Source organism: Mustela erminea, chromosome 1, assembly GCF_009829155.1.
Source record: "Mustela erminea isolate mMusErm1 chromosome 1, mMusErm1.Pri, whole genome shotgun sequence".
NCBI classification, from domain to species: Eukaryota; Metazoa; Chordata; class Mammalia; order Carnivora; family Mustelidae; genus Mustela; species Mustela erminea.
In genome coordinates, this window is record NC_045614.1 from 99,141,196 (window position 1) to 99,156,125 (window position 14,930).

General features: G+C 43.4%; 1 protein-coding gene across 5 annotated transcripts in view; it reads left to right on the plus strand.

The window, feature by feature from the left end:
• The first annotated feature begins 503 nt into the window (after positions 1–503).
• Positions 504–14,930, plus strand: part of PARP14 (poly(ADP-ribose) polymerase family member 14) — a 53,883-nt gene continuing 39,456 nt past the window's right edge. For 2 of the 5 annotated variants that reach the window (XM_032335036.1, XM_032335045.1), the window contains exons 1-3: positions 506–776; positions 5,734–5,867; positions 6,612–6,645. In XM_032335036.1, the coding sequence (XP_032190927.1) occupies positions 590–776; positions 5,734–5,867; positions 6,612–6,645 (355 nt within the window). In that variant the 5' untranslated portion in view covers positions 506–589. Of the gene's footprint in view, positions 777–5,733; positions 5,868–6,611; positions 6,646–14,930 lie in introns of all 5 variants that reach the window. The other 3 variants (XM_032335048.1, XM_032335042.1, XM_032335039.1) reach the window with 3 other exon arrangements.

Sequence of the window (14,930 nt, forward strand, 5' to 3'; positions counted from 1 at the left end):
AACCTAGTAAATATTCCATAAAGAACTGTGAATTACCACTCCCCCCCCCCCTTATATTTTTGGACGTATAATAGTAACAGATCAGGAACAAAATGCAAAAGAAAAAAAAAAGGTCAGATACAATTCTGATCATTACTCGGGGACCTCTTTCTACATTGTAAAGAATCAGTTTGCCAAGCCTTGTTATTTTCTTGTAAAACGTTGCCCTGCGGCAAAAGTGAAGTTGTCTTTGTGTTTGCAGCAGGTGTTGTGCGCCGTCAAATACGCTGATTTCAGCTGTCATTTGGGGGACGAGGGGGCACGCGGTGCCCGAGCTTAGGGACCCAAGTGCAGAAAACAGCGAGTGCAAGACCAGTTGCTTGGAGTGGCGACCAGCCCTGGCCGTGGGCCAGAGCTGAAGGTGAGGAACTGCGGGGTGGGAGTGCGGGGTGACTAGTTTGAGGCCCGCACAGCTATTAACAGCTGTTGGCAGAAACTAATGCCAGGGGAGGAGTTTTCTAGGAAAGTGAAACTGAAACTTAAAGGGACAAAGTCGGCCGCACTCAAGTGGGGCGGGTGGAGCAGCGGGGGCAGGGGAGCGGAGCTGAGGATGGCTGCGCCCGGCTCCTTCCCCCTGCGGGTCGAAGGGTCCTGGGGTCCCGACCCCCCGAAGAACTTGAGCACCAAGTTGCAGATGTACTTCCAGAGCGCGAGGAGATCCGGCGGCGGGGAGTGTGAGGTCCGCCAGGAGCCGGGCACCGCGACCCGCTTCCTGGCGTTCTTCCATCTAGACGCCGGTGAGGGGTGCAAGGGTGCGGGTGAGAGGGACAACCGGGGTCTTCCCGCGGGGTAACTTGGAGCCCGCCGGGCTCCTGCTGCAGCCTTAGGGGAGGGAGGGCGCGCGAGGGGCGAGAAGCACTCCCAGGTGCTGCCGGGAGGTGGCGGCAGAACCGCGCGAGTGAGTTCTGACGCTGACCCCGCGGCGGGCGGAAAGGAGCTGATAGGCTGCTTGCCTCACCTGCTTTTACATGGCTGCCAGCCTGGAGCCTTAGGGGCCGAGCTGTTCCGTCGCAGTTGTTTTTCATTCTGTTAAAGCAGCTGTTCAGAACTCCAAAGGTTGAACTCCAAAGGTTCCCTCACCGTTGTAAGGGAAGAGGAAGTTTCCAGGGAGAGTCACATCTCAACTGATTCCTGAGGGCCAATCGGCGCGGAATATGCGGGCGGACTCCTCCTGAACAGGTGCTGGGGCCAGGAGAGCACCGGGCATCTTCAGCAACACGCAGGGCGCCTTCGGGGAGGTTTGGGTTGAGTGATGACTTTGCTAATCTCTGTACAAGCAAGATCTGTCGACGGGGGCCTGGGAAATTTCAAAAGGCCAAGAGGGGCGGGGGACGCCTATATTTTAAAAATCTTAGGCACTCTGTTATTAAACCTCCTTCTTGTGAAGTGCTGGGGAGGAAGTTAAGGCTAAGAAAAAGTTGGGTTGAGATGGTAGAGGGCCTTGAATGACACCATAAGGACTATGAACTACCCCCCCCCTCCCCAAATAGGCAGAGGGGAGACATGTCCAAGTACACCAGTACACCTTAGGGAGATAAATCTGGTTGAAAAGAAGTACCTTGACTTCTGTTGGAAGAGACCCTGGAAATCACAACTTTCAGGAGATTCATGTAATGTTCTAGGTGAGGACAATTGAATCCTTGAGCAATGAAAATCAGCGTGGGGCTGGAAGATAAATATTCGTGTACATATTCGTGGATTTGGTAACTGAGGTCAGTGCTCAGAGAGAGAGGGACAGAGAGGTAGGGAGAGGGAGAGGCCCCCTTTCCTTCAGTTATTTTTTTGGTGGGAGACAAAAGGTATTAAGGAATGTGAGGAGTTCCGGGGATTTTCCCACAGGTCCTGGGATTCTTCATGTTTCTGGGGTCACTTGGAGGAGGTACAAAATTGCTGCCTAAAAGCACAGTGGGTATAAATATAGAAGGTTACTGGAGGGCTGTGTGCTGTTGATGAACACGCGGAATCTTTGCTGGGGGTGTGCTGGTACCTCTTCCCTCAGTGTCAGGGTGGTTCTCAGACTGGAGACAGGGGTGACATTCTGAGTTGATGTGGGTTTGGAGTTTTGAGCCCCCGCCTTGCAGGCGGTTGAGCGGCTGAGTTCCCCACCCTCCTTGCTGTTGCCTTTAGGAGAGGGAAGATAAGTACCCACCCAGTTATGATCTACTGGGTCCAGACACTGCCAGACCTGTAGTGAGAGGCCTGTGAGCTGCTGTTCCCAGAGGGTGTCCTTTTTCCTTTGGAATCTCATAGGAAAGGATGTGGACAACCCCTGATCCTACCTTCCTGCCGCGGGATTTAGAGAAGCATTTGAGCCAAAGGAGAGGCAATGCGGCTAACCTGAGAGAAACTGGAATGCTCTAGGCAGAGATCCAGAAGGGAAAGAATGAAACCCAGGGAGGAGAAGGGTCCACAGCTAAGTGTGTTGAAGGGGAGGCCAGTTGGGGACAGGAGACCTACTAGGCTCAGAGCCCTTATGAAAACAAAGTACCAGGTTTTCCAAGGACTCATTTCACTGAGGAATGCTCAGAAGGGCTGCTGTGCAATGTCAGCCATTTCCCCTGGATTTCATTTTCTTCAAGGAGTTTTACCACTTTGATTGCCAGCTGTCAACATCATATAGACTTGGCCCTTAGGGACACTTACTTCTTCTTTAGAATCCCATTATCCTCCCCGGTAGTTCTCAAATTGGGGGCACAGACCTCTGTATCTGACTCACAACAGACTAATCAGACCCATTCCCGGCAGCCTCAGAGATTTTGGAACCCCGGGTGCAGGTGAGTGGGAATCCATGCGTTTAACCAGCACCATGGTGATTCTGGTATGCTAAAGTTTGGGAAGCCCTGTTGTTTGTTGCCAACACTGAGTGAAAAAAAAAAGGGAAATAATCAATAGAAAATACAAACAGCATAAAAATACCAGCAGCGCAAAGTACACTTTTGTGTCGACATCCTTCTGTTCTAGCCCCGAACGCAGAAATGGTTGTTCCTTCCTCTCATGGCCCAGCCCACCTCCCCCTACCTCCATCCCCAGGCTGCTCCAGGACCTCTGTTATGGTACCCCAGCACAGATGACTCAGACTTAGAACAACTCAAAACCTTTTATGGACAAGGGCCCTGGGATGGGGGGGTGGGGGTTGCAGGAAGTGCCTATTCAGTTTCAGTTTCCTACCAGAGAAGCTATTGCCCCAGCACAATGTGGGCAGAAATTTGCTAACAGTGATCCTCATTCTCCAGTAGGGATTCCCTCCCCCGACCCCCTCCCACAAGGAAGTGGCTTTACCAGGTGGGCCACCGTGTAGTGCGTTTTTCATATGATTCATGTAGTTAGAATGAGCCCAGCAGCACTGCTGTGTAGAAATAAGTGTATAGCTGGGCTGCCTGGGTGGCTCAATTGGTTAAGCGTCTGCCTTCGCTCAGGGCATGATCCTGGGGTTCTGGGATCCCAGCCCCAAATGGGCTCTCTGCTCAACAGGGAGCCTGCTTCTCTCTTTCATTCTCTGCCTTCCACTGTTCATGCTCTCTCTCCTTCTCAAAAAATAAATAAAATCTTCAAAAAAAAGAAAAAAAGAAAGAAAGAAAAGAAATTAGTGTATGGCAAGCAGAAGTATTTGGAAACTGTATCTTTCTCTTAAATAGTTCACTCAATTTCTTCGAAGTCCAGTGTACATTGACTTAGAAGACGTTAAAGCCCTATTCTAGATGTGTGCTTTTATCCTCCTTTTGGGTCATAACTTGGCTTCTGTTGATTTTCCGTCTCTTTGGGGAAAGGGAATCCATCTCCTCTTTAGGTAAAGTTGAATGTCAGTGGTCTGAGGATGGTGCGGAAGGGAGACTGTCCACATGGGGAGGGGTGGCTGGACGTCAGAGTTTCAGCTCTTTTTCCTTCCAGATTCACCTTGTCTTGGTTGCGGGTCACTTAACCCCTATTGCTACTGTCTGCTCTCTCGAAATCCTGGTGCCCTGTGTGATTGTGCACGATCTCAGATCTTTTGCATTTGGATGCCTGGATAAGACTCTCCCAAAGTCTAGGGAGATTATAAAAGGAATGCATCACAGAAGCCCACAGCTCTAGACAAGTTGGCTTACAAAGCTTGGCTGGTTCTCAGGCTTTAGGGGTCTTAATCCAATCCTCAGTCCTTTCACTAGCTTAGGCCAGCCCCGCAGGAGTCTGTGTGAAAACGGACTGCTATCTCGTAAAGAGTGAAAGTAGAGTCTGGTGTTCCTTCTCATTTTGTTTCTGGGGCCTGTTTCTAAGTTAGCATCTGGTGAAGACCTCACTTCTACCCTTTCATGGATGAGTGAGGCGGGAAAGCTCTTCCAACTCCTTCTTAGGGAAGATTCCCTATCTCCTCCGCCTCTCAGACCACCCACTCGCACCGGAGTGCAGCACGGAGCCCAACATTCACGTCAGAGCCACGTCTGGGAGCAGCTGGGCACTCTCAAAGGTTCGCCTTCACCCCGAACCTTCGCACCCTCTGTGTTGACCACGCCTCCTCCTCTAAACTTACTCACCACCGCTTCTCCATGGCCTGGGATACACTGATTTTCCTTTTCTCTCTCTGGCTGCTCCAGCTTGTAATTATAAATTTACATTTGCATAGCCCTTGTGGGTGTTATAAAACACCTTTTAAGGGAGCAGACACCTTTTAAGGGAGGAAACTGACTCAAGAGGTTAAGGTAGTTTCTCAATGTCACTCATCTAGTTTTTTGGCAGAGTTGGAATTCAAATCCCAGTCTTTGGACTCTTATGTTCATTCTTCAGTTTTTTCACTACAACCCAGCTGCCTGCTATGCTAATTCTTTCTTTCTTTCTTTTTTTTTTTTAATCTCTCCCATCCCTTCTTTTCTACTCCATTGATTATTGGATGACTGGCTCTTACCATACTAGGTTAAAGAACTGAACGAAATACCTTTTTCACTAGGTCCCTAGCCATTGTGCTCATGGTCACTCAAATCACCTTCCTAAAACTCAGCTTTTTTTTTTTTTAAGATTTTATTTATTTATTTGACAGAGAGAGACACAGTGAGAGAGGGAACACAAGCAGGGGAAGTGGCAGAGGGAGAAGCAGTCTTCCTGTGGAGCAGGGACCCCGATCCAGGGCTTGATCCCACGATCCTGGGATCATGACCTGAACCAAAGGCAGACGCTTAACTGACTGAGCCACCCAGAAACACAGCTAAGCCCCTGAAACACAGCTTTCATCATGCCTTTTCCCAGCACCCAGTCTTCACTGTTCATCATTAGCCATGCTTTGATTATTTCTCTTCACTTGTAGAATAAATATTGTTACTTTTCTTAGTACCTATCGAGCATTATGTACTGTACGAAGTCCTTTATAATGTTTGTCAATTTAATTGATGTAACACCTATGTAAGACAGTGTTCATTAATTATTTGCTAATAGACAAGAAGACTGAGGCTTTGCAAATAAGACTTATTAAGGAACATTCCCAAGGGTTAAAAAAAATAATAATAGTAAGGGTAAAGATGGGGTTGAAACCCATGTCTGCTTGCTAAACTTTTTAGCTTTTCACTATGTAAGGACTTGCTTGGGAAACTGACCAAGCCATTGATTGAAAATGATGAAGCCCTATGGAAATCATGGAGTAATTTGGTGAATAAAGATTGCTTGACAGTTAGTTAGTTTCTTTCTTTCTTTCTTTCTTTCTTTCTTTCTTTCTTTCTTTCGTTTTAGTTCGGCAAAGAGTTCTGGAGACTAAGAACCATGAGTTACTATGGCCAGGAATAGGAACATTCCAGTTAACTGTCCAGTTGCCCACAGCCACAGAGGAAGTCCAGGATGTTTTAGAGGGGGACATTCCAGCAAAGGTAAGTGAAGGCATGAGTAAAGGGCAGCAGGGTGTTCTGCCAGGGTCTGTGGGAAGGAAATCACAATATGGAGAAGATAGTGGGATGAGAAGTATAAATCAAATTGGAATAGCAATCACCTGACAGATGTGGAGGGCATGAAAACAGTCATGAGGAAAATATGGGATAATGAAGTAGGGGGGCACTTTTTGTTTGATTTTAGATGCGATCTGAAAAGTCTGAATGTACAGGTTATAATAAGGGTGGTTTGAGATGTAAATTTTTGGGTTTGGGTGATTTTAACCTGGAACTCACTCTGTTTTATTTGTACATCATTTTGAGGGGACAGCGACCCATACTACCTGTGTTGTCTCCTTGACTGTAAAATGGGACAGTAATCTAACCCTCGTTGGGTGGTGGATCGTTGTGAGGATTAAATGAGACAATCTCTGTAAAGCAGAAGGCACGGTACTTGTTAATAGTAAACAATAAATGTTAAATGGGAAAAGATTTAGGTCTTATCCCATCCCCCAGGCGCTTGGTGTTAATTGGGGTTTAATTTATTTGTGACTTGTTTTTACCCATGATTCTTGGGCAAAGTAGATGCGACTCCATGTGAGGTGCGTTCAGTAGCATAAGTGCCAGAGCTCTTGATGATTGTTTCTGTGGACCTGATGTCTCCAGGTCCATCCCAGGGACAGCTTCTCAATGTAAAGAAATTATCAGTCATTTCTTGATACTAATCTGTTGTTTATTGGATTTCAGGAATCGGAGACCAAAGCACACATCCAAGAACCAGGTAAGGGGAAAGAAACAATCTGGCTGACCTTCGCCAGCAGTTTTGCTTTCATTAAAGATGGCACTTGCAGGGCTCATAGTTCTGTTCTTGACTTCACAAAGCAGCGTGTGCTCAGCCTAGAGATGCCATCTGCGTCCTCACAGCCAGCTGTGCTGAGGGTGAGCATGGGGGGAGCCCCCTGAGATATTCAGGCTCAGGTCCAAAGGATGGGAACAGCTCTCTCTGTGGGTACTGGGGACACCTTGCAATTGAAGGGAGGCAAAGAGGTGCCTGGGAAACGGGAATAAATTGACTCGTATTGCCCACCTTTGCCCAGCCAGCCATTGAGAAGCAAGGACATATTGCGTCAGTGTGTGTCCTGTGTGGCTCAGTCAGTTTCTGAGCACTGGGTCTGGAGGGTGCCGTCCTCCGGGACCACAACTGGAGGGTGGGCAAAAGCTTCTAAGTGCTGAGTGGAGGATGTGGGTGCAGCAGCTCCTCTCATCCCATCTGCTGTAGGAAACAGCCTGCCACCTCGCAACTCTTGTGGCCTCTGCTGCTTCCCTAGTGTCTGGGTGTTGGCCTATAGTACCAACTGTCACTTCCCGAAGAAGCAGCTTGTTTTCCTGGCTAAGCATCCTCTTGTAAGGGGGTTGGGGGAGATGGTGACCTGGGCTGAATGGCTGGGCAACAGAGATGAAGTGATTATGTATATCCAAATCTTAGGGAAAAGGAATTTCAAAAAAATGTGTAAATTATTATTTTCTAAAATTGACACTGTCTTGAGAACATGTTTCGATTTTTGCAACTTTCTCTTTTCAAAATGGCAGTTGGCTGAGAGCTGCCTTTACTTGGCAAATTGACTGGACAGGGATGCATGGATTGTTTTTACCTAATATGGAGGCACTATTCAGCTGTAGAATATAGGATGTGTGGTTTTCTTAAGCTCATGATTCCATGATTCAGGACACCTGGATGGCTCAGTCAGTTAAGCGTCTTCCTTTGGCTTAGGCTATGATCCCAGGGTCGTGGGATTGAGTCCCTGCATCAGGCTCCCTGCTCAGCGGGGAGCCTGCTTCTCCCTCTGCCTGCTGCTCCCCTGCTTGTTTTCTCTCTCTCTCCCTCTATGACAAATAAATAAATCTAGAAGTAAAAAAGAAAGCTCATGATTGTTATAAGAATATTTTGTCTGTTTGGAATAACTCCTGCTTTCTGTTCTTCAGATATGGAACAGGCTCATGTAACTCCCAGTGTTCATGGGGACCCCCCTGAATCCTTAGCTATTCTTTACAAAAAAATGTTTTAATTAACATATAATGTATTATTTGCCCCAGGGGTACAGGTTTGTGACTTGTCCAGCTTACACACTTCACAGCACTCACCATATCATGTACCCTCCCCAATGTCCATAACCCAATCACCATCTCCACAATCCCCCTCCCCCCAGCAGCCCTCAGTTTGTTTTGTGAGACTAAGAGTCTGTTATGGTTTGTCTCCCTCCCAATCTCATCTTGTTTCATTTTTTCCTTCCCTAACCCCCAACACCCCCCCCCCAACTCTGCCTCTCAACTTCCTCATATCAGGGAGATCATATGATAATTGTCTTTCTCTGATTAACTTATTTTGCTCAGCTTAATACCTCTAGTTCCATTCACGTGGTTGCAAATGGCAAGATTTCATTTCTTTTGATGGCTGCATAGTATTCCATTGTATATATATGCCACATCTTCTTTATCCATTCATCTGTTGATGGACATCTAGGTTCTTTCCATAGTTTGGCTATTGTGGACATTGCTGCTATAAACATTGGGATGCACATGCCCCTTCAGATCACTACATTTGTATCTTTAGGGTAAATACCCAGTAGTGCGATTGCTGGGTCTTAGGGTAGCCCTATTTTCAACTTTTTGAGGAACCTCCATGTTATTTTCCAGAGTGGCTGCACCAGCTTGCGTTCCCACAAACAGTGTAAGAGGGTTGCCCTTTCTCTGCATCCTTGCCAGCATCTGTCGTTTCCTGATGTGTTAATTTTAGCCATTCTGACTGGTGTGAGGTGGTATCTCATTGTGGTTTTGATTTGTATTTCCCTGATGCTGAGTGATGTGGAGCACTTTTTCATGTGTCTGTTGGCCATCTGGATGTCTTCTTTGCAGAAATGTTTGTTCATGTTCTCTGCCCATTTCTTGATTGGGTTATTTGTTCTTTCAGTGTTGAGTTTGATAAGTTCTTTATAGATTTTGGATACTAGCCTTTTATCTGGTATGTCATTTGCAAATATCTTCTGTCAGTTGTCTTTTGGTTTTGTTGACTGTTTCCTTTGCTGTGCAAAAGCTTTGATCTTGATGAAGTCCCAATAGTTCACATTTTTATCCTTGCTTCTGTTGCGTTTGGTGATGTTTCTAGAAAGAAGTTGCTGTGGCTGAGGTTGAAGAGGTTACTGCCTGTATACTCCTCAAGGATTTTCACGGATTCGTGTCTCACATTGAGGTTTTTCATCCATTTTGAGTCTGTTTTTGTGTGTGGTGTAAGGAAATGTAAGTTTCATTCTTCTGCATGTGGCTGTCTAGTTTTCCCAACACCGTTTGTTGAAGAGACTTGTCTTTTTTCCATTGGACATTCCTTCCTGCTTTGTCAAAGATTAGTTGACCATAGAGTTGAGGGTCTATTTTTGGGCTCTCTATTCTGTTCCATTGATCTATGTGTCTGTTTCTGTGCCAGTACCATACTGTTTTGATGATTATAGCTTTGTAATAGAGCTTGAGGTCTGGAATTGTGATGCCACCAACTTTGACTTTCTTTTTCAACATTCCTCTAGCTATTTGGGATCTTTTTTGGCTCCATATAAATTTTAGGATTATTTGTTCCATTTCTTTGAAAAAAAATTGATGGTATTTTGATAGGGATTGCTTTAAATGTGTAGATTGCTCTAGGTAACATAGACATTTTCACAATATTTGTTCTTCCAATCCATGAGCATGAAACGTTTTTCCATTTCTTCATGTCTTCCTCAATTTCTTCCATGAATACTTTATAGTTTTCTGAGTACAGATTCTTTGCCTCTTTGGTTAGGTTTATTCCTAGGTATCTTATGGTTTTGGGTGCAATTGTAAATGGGATTGACTTCTTAATTTCCCTTTCTTCAGTCTTGATATTGGTATGTAAAAATGCAACTGATTTCTGTGCATTGATTTTATATCCTGACACTTTACTGAATTTCTGTATGAGTTCTACCAGTTTGGGAGTGGAGTCTTTTAACTTCCACATAAAGTGGAAGTATCACATAAAGTATCATATCACCTGCAAAGAGTGAGAGTTTGACTTCTTCTTTGCCAATTTGGATGCCTTTTATTTCTTTTTGTTGTCTGATTGTTGAGACTAGGACTTCTAGTACTATGTTGAATAGCAGTGGTGATAGTGGATATCTCTGCTGTGTTCCTGACCTTAGGGGAAAAGCTCTCAGTTTTTCCCCATTAAGAATGATGTTTGCTGTGGGTTTTTCATAGATGGCTTTGATGATATTGACACATGTACCCTCTGTCCCTACATTTTGCAGAGTTTTGATCAAGAATGGATGCTGTACTTTGTCAAATGCTTGTTCAGCATCTATTGAGAGTATCATATAGTTCTTGCTCTTTCTTTTATTAATGTATTGTATCACATTGATTGATTTGCAGATGTTGAACCAGCCTTGCAGCCCAGGAATAAATCCCGCTTGGCTGTGGTGAATGATCCTTTTAATGTACTATTTGTTCCTATTGGCTAGTATTTTGGTGAGAATTTTCACCTCTGTGTTCATCAAGGGTATTGGTCTGTAATTCTCCTTTTGGGTGGGGTCTTTGTCTGGTTTTGGGATCAAGGTAATGCTGGCCTCATAAAATGAGTTTGGAAGTTTTCCTTCCATTTCTATTTTTGGGAACAGTTTCAAGAGAATAGGAATTAATTCTTCTTTAAATGTTTGGTAGAATTCCCCTGGGAAGCCGTCTGGCCCTGGGTTCTTGTTTGTTGGGAGATTTTTGATGGCTGCTTCAATCTCTTTACTGGTCATGGGTCTGTTCAAGTTTTTTTTATGTATTCCTGGTTTGGTTTTGGTAGTTTATACGTCTCTAGGAATGCATCCATTTCTTCCAGATTGTCAAATTTGCTGGCATATAGTTGCTCATAATGTGTTCTTATGATTATTTGTATTTCTTTGGTGTTGGTTGTGATTGCTCCTCCTACATTCATTATTTTATTAATGTGGATCCTTTCTCTTTTCTTTTTGATAAGTCTGGCCAGGGGTTTATCAATCTTATTAATTCTTTCAAAGAACCAGCTCCTAGTTTTGTTGATTTGTTCTACTGTTCTTTTGGTTTCGATTTTGTTGATTTCTGCTCTGATCTTTTATTATTTCTCTTCTCCTGCTGGGTTTAGGCTTTCTTTACTGTTCTTTCTCTAGCTCCTTTAGGTGTAGGGTTGGTGTGTATTTGAGACCTTTCTTATTTCTTGAGAAAGGCTTGTATCACTATATACTTTCCTCTCAGGACCGCCTTTGCTGTGTCCCACAGGTTTTAAACAGTTGTGTTTTCATTTTCATTTGTTTCCAAGAATTTTTTCAATTCTTCTGTAATTTCCTAGTTGACCCATTCATTCTTTAGTAGAATTTTTTTAGCCTCCATGTATTTGAGTTCTTTCCAACTTTCCTCTTGTGATTGAGTGCTAGCTTCAGAGCATTGTGGTCTGAAAAAAGGCAAGGAATGATCCCAACTTTTTGGTACTGGCTATGACCTGATTTGTGACCCAGGATGTGATCTATTCTGGAGGATGTTCCATGTGCACTAGAGAAGAATGTGTATTCTGTTTTTTTTTTTTTTTGGATGGAATGTTCTGAATATATCTGTGATGTCCATCTGGTCCAATGTGTCATTTAAGACCTTTATTTCCTTATTGATCTTTTGCTTGGATGATCTGTCCATTTCAGTGAAGGGGGGTTGTTAAAGTCCCCTACTATTATTGTATTATTGTTGATGTGTTTTGATTTTGTTATTAATTGGTTTATATAGTTGACTGCTCCTATGTTAGGGGCATAGATATTTAAAATTGTTAGATCTTCTTGTTGGACAGACCCTTTAAGTATGATATAGTGTCCTTCCTCATCTCCTATTAGAGTCTTTGGCTTAAAATCTAATTTATCTGATATGAGGATTGCCACCACAGCTTTCTTTTGATGTCCCTAGCATGGTAAATTGTTTTCCACCCCCTCACTTTAAATCTGGAGGTGTCTTTGGGTCTAAAATGAGTTTCTTTTTGACAGCATATTGATGGGTTTTGTTTTGTTTTTCCTTGAAAGATTATTTATTTATTTATTTATTTGACAGACACAAATCACAAGTAGGCAGAGAGGCAGGCAGAGAGAGGAAGGGAAGAAGGCTTCCTACTGAGCAGAGAGCCCGATGAGGGGCTCAATCCCAGGACCCTGGGATCATTACCTGAGCCGAAGGCAGAGGCTTTAACCCACTAAGCCACCCAGGCGCCCCAGGTTTTGTATTTTTAATCCATTCTGATACACTGTGTCTTTTGATTGGGGCATTTAGCTCATTTACATTCGGGGAACTATTGAAAGATATGAATTTAGTGCTATTGTATTGCCTGTAAGGTGACTGTTACTGTATATTGTCTCTGTTCCTTTCTGGTCTACTACTTTTAGGCTCTCTCTTTGCTTACAGGACCCCTTTCAATATTTCCTGTAGGGCTGGTTTGGTGTTTGCAAATTCTTTTAATTTTTGTTGTCCTGGAAGCCTTTTATCTCTCCTTCTATTTTCAGCCATAGCCTAGCTGGATATAGTGTTCTTGGCTGCATATTTTTCTCATTTAGTGCTCTGAATATATCATGCCAGGTCTTTCTGGCCTGCCAGAAAGACTTATCTGTGGATAAGTCTTCTGCCAATCTAATGTTTCTACCATTTTATGTTACAGACTTCTTGTCCCAAGCTGCTTTCAGGATTTTATCTTTGTCACTGAGACTTGTAAGTTTTATTATTAGATGACAGGGCATGGACCTATTTTTATTGATTTTAAGGGGGGGTTCTCTGTGTTTCCTGGATTTTGATGTTCCCTTTAGGGAAATTCTCTACTATAATAAAATAATCTACTAGAATTTGCTCCAATATACCTTCCGCCCCCCTCTCTCTTTCTTCTTTTTCTGGAATCCCAATTATTCTAATATTGTTTTGTTTTATGGTATCACTTATCTCTCGAATTCTCCCAGTAGTTGTTTGTCTCTCTTTTGCTCAGCTTCTTTGTTCTCTGTCATTTGGTATTCTATATCATTAATTCTCTCTTCTGCCTCATTTATCCTAGCAGAAAAAGTCTCCTTTTTTTATTGCACCTCATTAATAGCTTTTTAAAAAAATTTCAACTTGGTTAGATTTTAGTTCTTTTATTTCTCCAGAAAGGGTTTCTCTAATATCTTCCATGCCTTTTTTGAGCCCAGCTAACACCTTGAGAATTGTCATTCTGAACTCTAGTTCTGACATATTACCAATGTCCATATTGATTAGGTCCCTAGCCATTGGTACTTCCTCTTTTTTTTTTTGTGGTGAAATTTTTGGCCTTGTCATTTTATCCAGATAGGAATATATGAACAAGGGAATAAAGTACTAAAAGGGTGGCAAAGACCTCAGAAAAAAGTACACTAACCAAATCAGAAGAGGCCCAAAACCAGGGGGAGAAGAATGGGGGGAAAAAAGAAATAAAAATAAAAAATTATATATATATGTATATATATATATATATACATATATATATATAATTGTATTATTTATAGATGAATAGAACATCTATTCATCTGAATAGAACAGAACAGAGCCACCCACTTGATTTTAGGTATATTTTGGTCTCTTAGAAGAAACTACCTCCCAAAATGTTAAAGAAAGAAAAACATATATATATATATATATATATATGGGTAAACACAATTAAGGAATGAAATATGACCATAAAGATGAAAAAATTTTTAAAAATTCCAGGAAAGGAATTAATCAGATAAGTTGGTTGGAAAAAGAAAAAAGAAGGAGGGAATGTGCACAGGCTGGGAACTAAAACAAAGCCATGTGCTAGATTAAGGTATATTTTGAGCTGTTAGAAGAAATTATATTCCAAAATTTTTTAGGAAAAAAAAAAAAACCTATATGTATACAAAAAAATAAGGTTAAATACAATGAAGGGATAAAATATGACTATAACAATGAAGGTTTAGAAAAAAAATTTTTTAAAGAAATGTATTGTTAAGAAAAACTAGTTAAAAAACATTAAAAGAAGAAAGAGGGAAAAGTTAAAAAAATAGAATAAGAAAAAAATAAAATTAAAAAAAGTTTAACTTTGCAAGACTAATGGATCATGGGGAAAAAGCCATGAATGCTATATGTTACTATCCCCTAGCTCTGGAGTTCTGCTGTTCTCCTTGAGTTGTGAACTTGGTCTTGGCTGGATGTTCTTGCTGTTCTTCTTCCAGATGGGCCTGTTGTAATGATTCTCAAATGTCTTTGCCCGAGGCGAATTGCATCACCCATGCCAGGGGCCAGGCTAAGTAATCTGCTTGGGTTCACTCTTGGAGCTTTTGTTCCCTAAATGTTTTCCATAGAGCTTTGGAGGACTGGAATGACAATGGAAGCCTCCCATTCTCTGGCCCAGAGGAGTCAAGCACTTGGGGCTCCACTCCTTAGTGCACCCTCAGAGAAAAGCAGTCAATCCCCTCTGTCTTCCCGGTCTCTGGCCACGCTTCCTGCTCATCCAGCCTGTGGCCAGGCATTTTCATCTCTGGTGCACAGCCCTGTTTGGGGTCTCCACACCCAGCAGATTCCTGCCACGCTGCTTCTCCCAGAGCAGCAAGGTGTGCCTCCCTGGATGTACCATTTGTGGGGTTCCTGCTTGAAGAACAGTGGTGTGAATGTGCTTTGGATCATGGTTTAAGGTTACCCTGATCTGAAATCTCACTCTTCAGCTCTGTCTCTGTAGTCGACTTCCCCCGCTCTGGTACCTGGCAGTTGTGCCACACACAGACACAGCTTTTTTCCCCGATCTTTCTGTGACCCTGCAGGACCTGAGACCACACTGTCTCCATGCGGGCTCCACCTCCGCTTAGCCTCTGGAGCGATGTCCCTCAGTGGAGCAGACTTCTTAAAGTTCTGATTTTGTGCTCCACTGCTTCACTGCTTGCCAGGAGCCGTCCCCTCCCCCCACGGTCTATCTTCCTTTCGCTTTGGATTCATTTCTTTGCTCGTCCTACCTTTCAGAAAGTGGTTGATTTTCTGTTCCTAGAATTGCTGCTC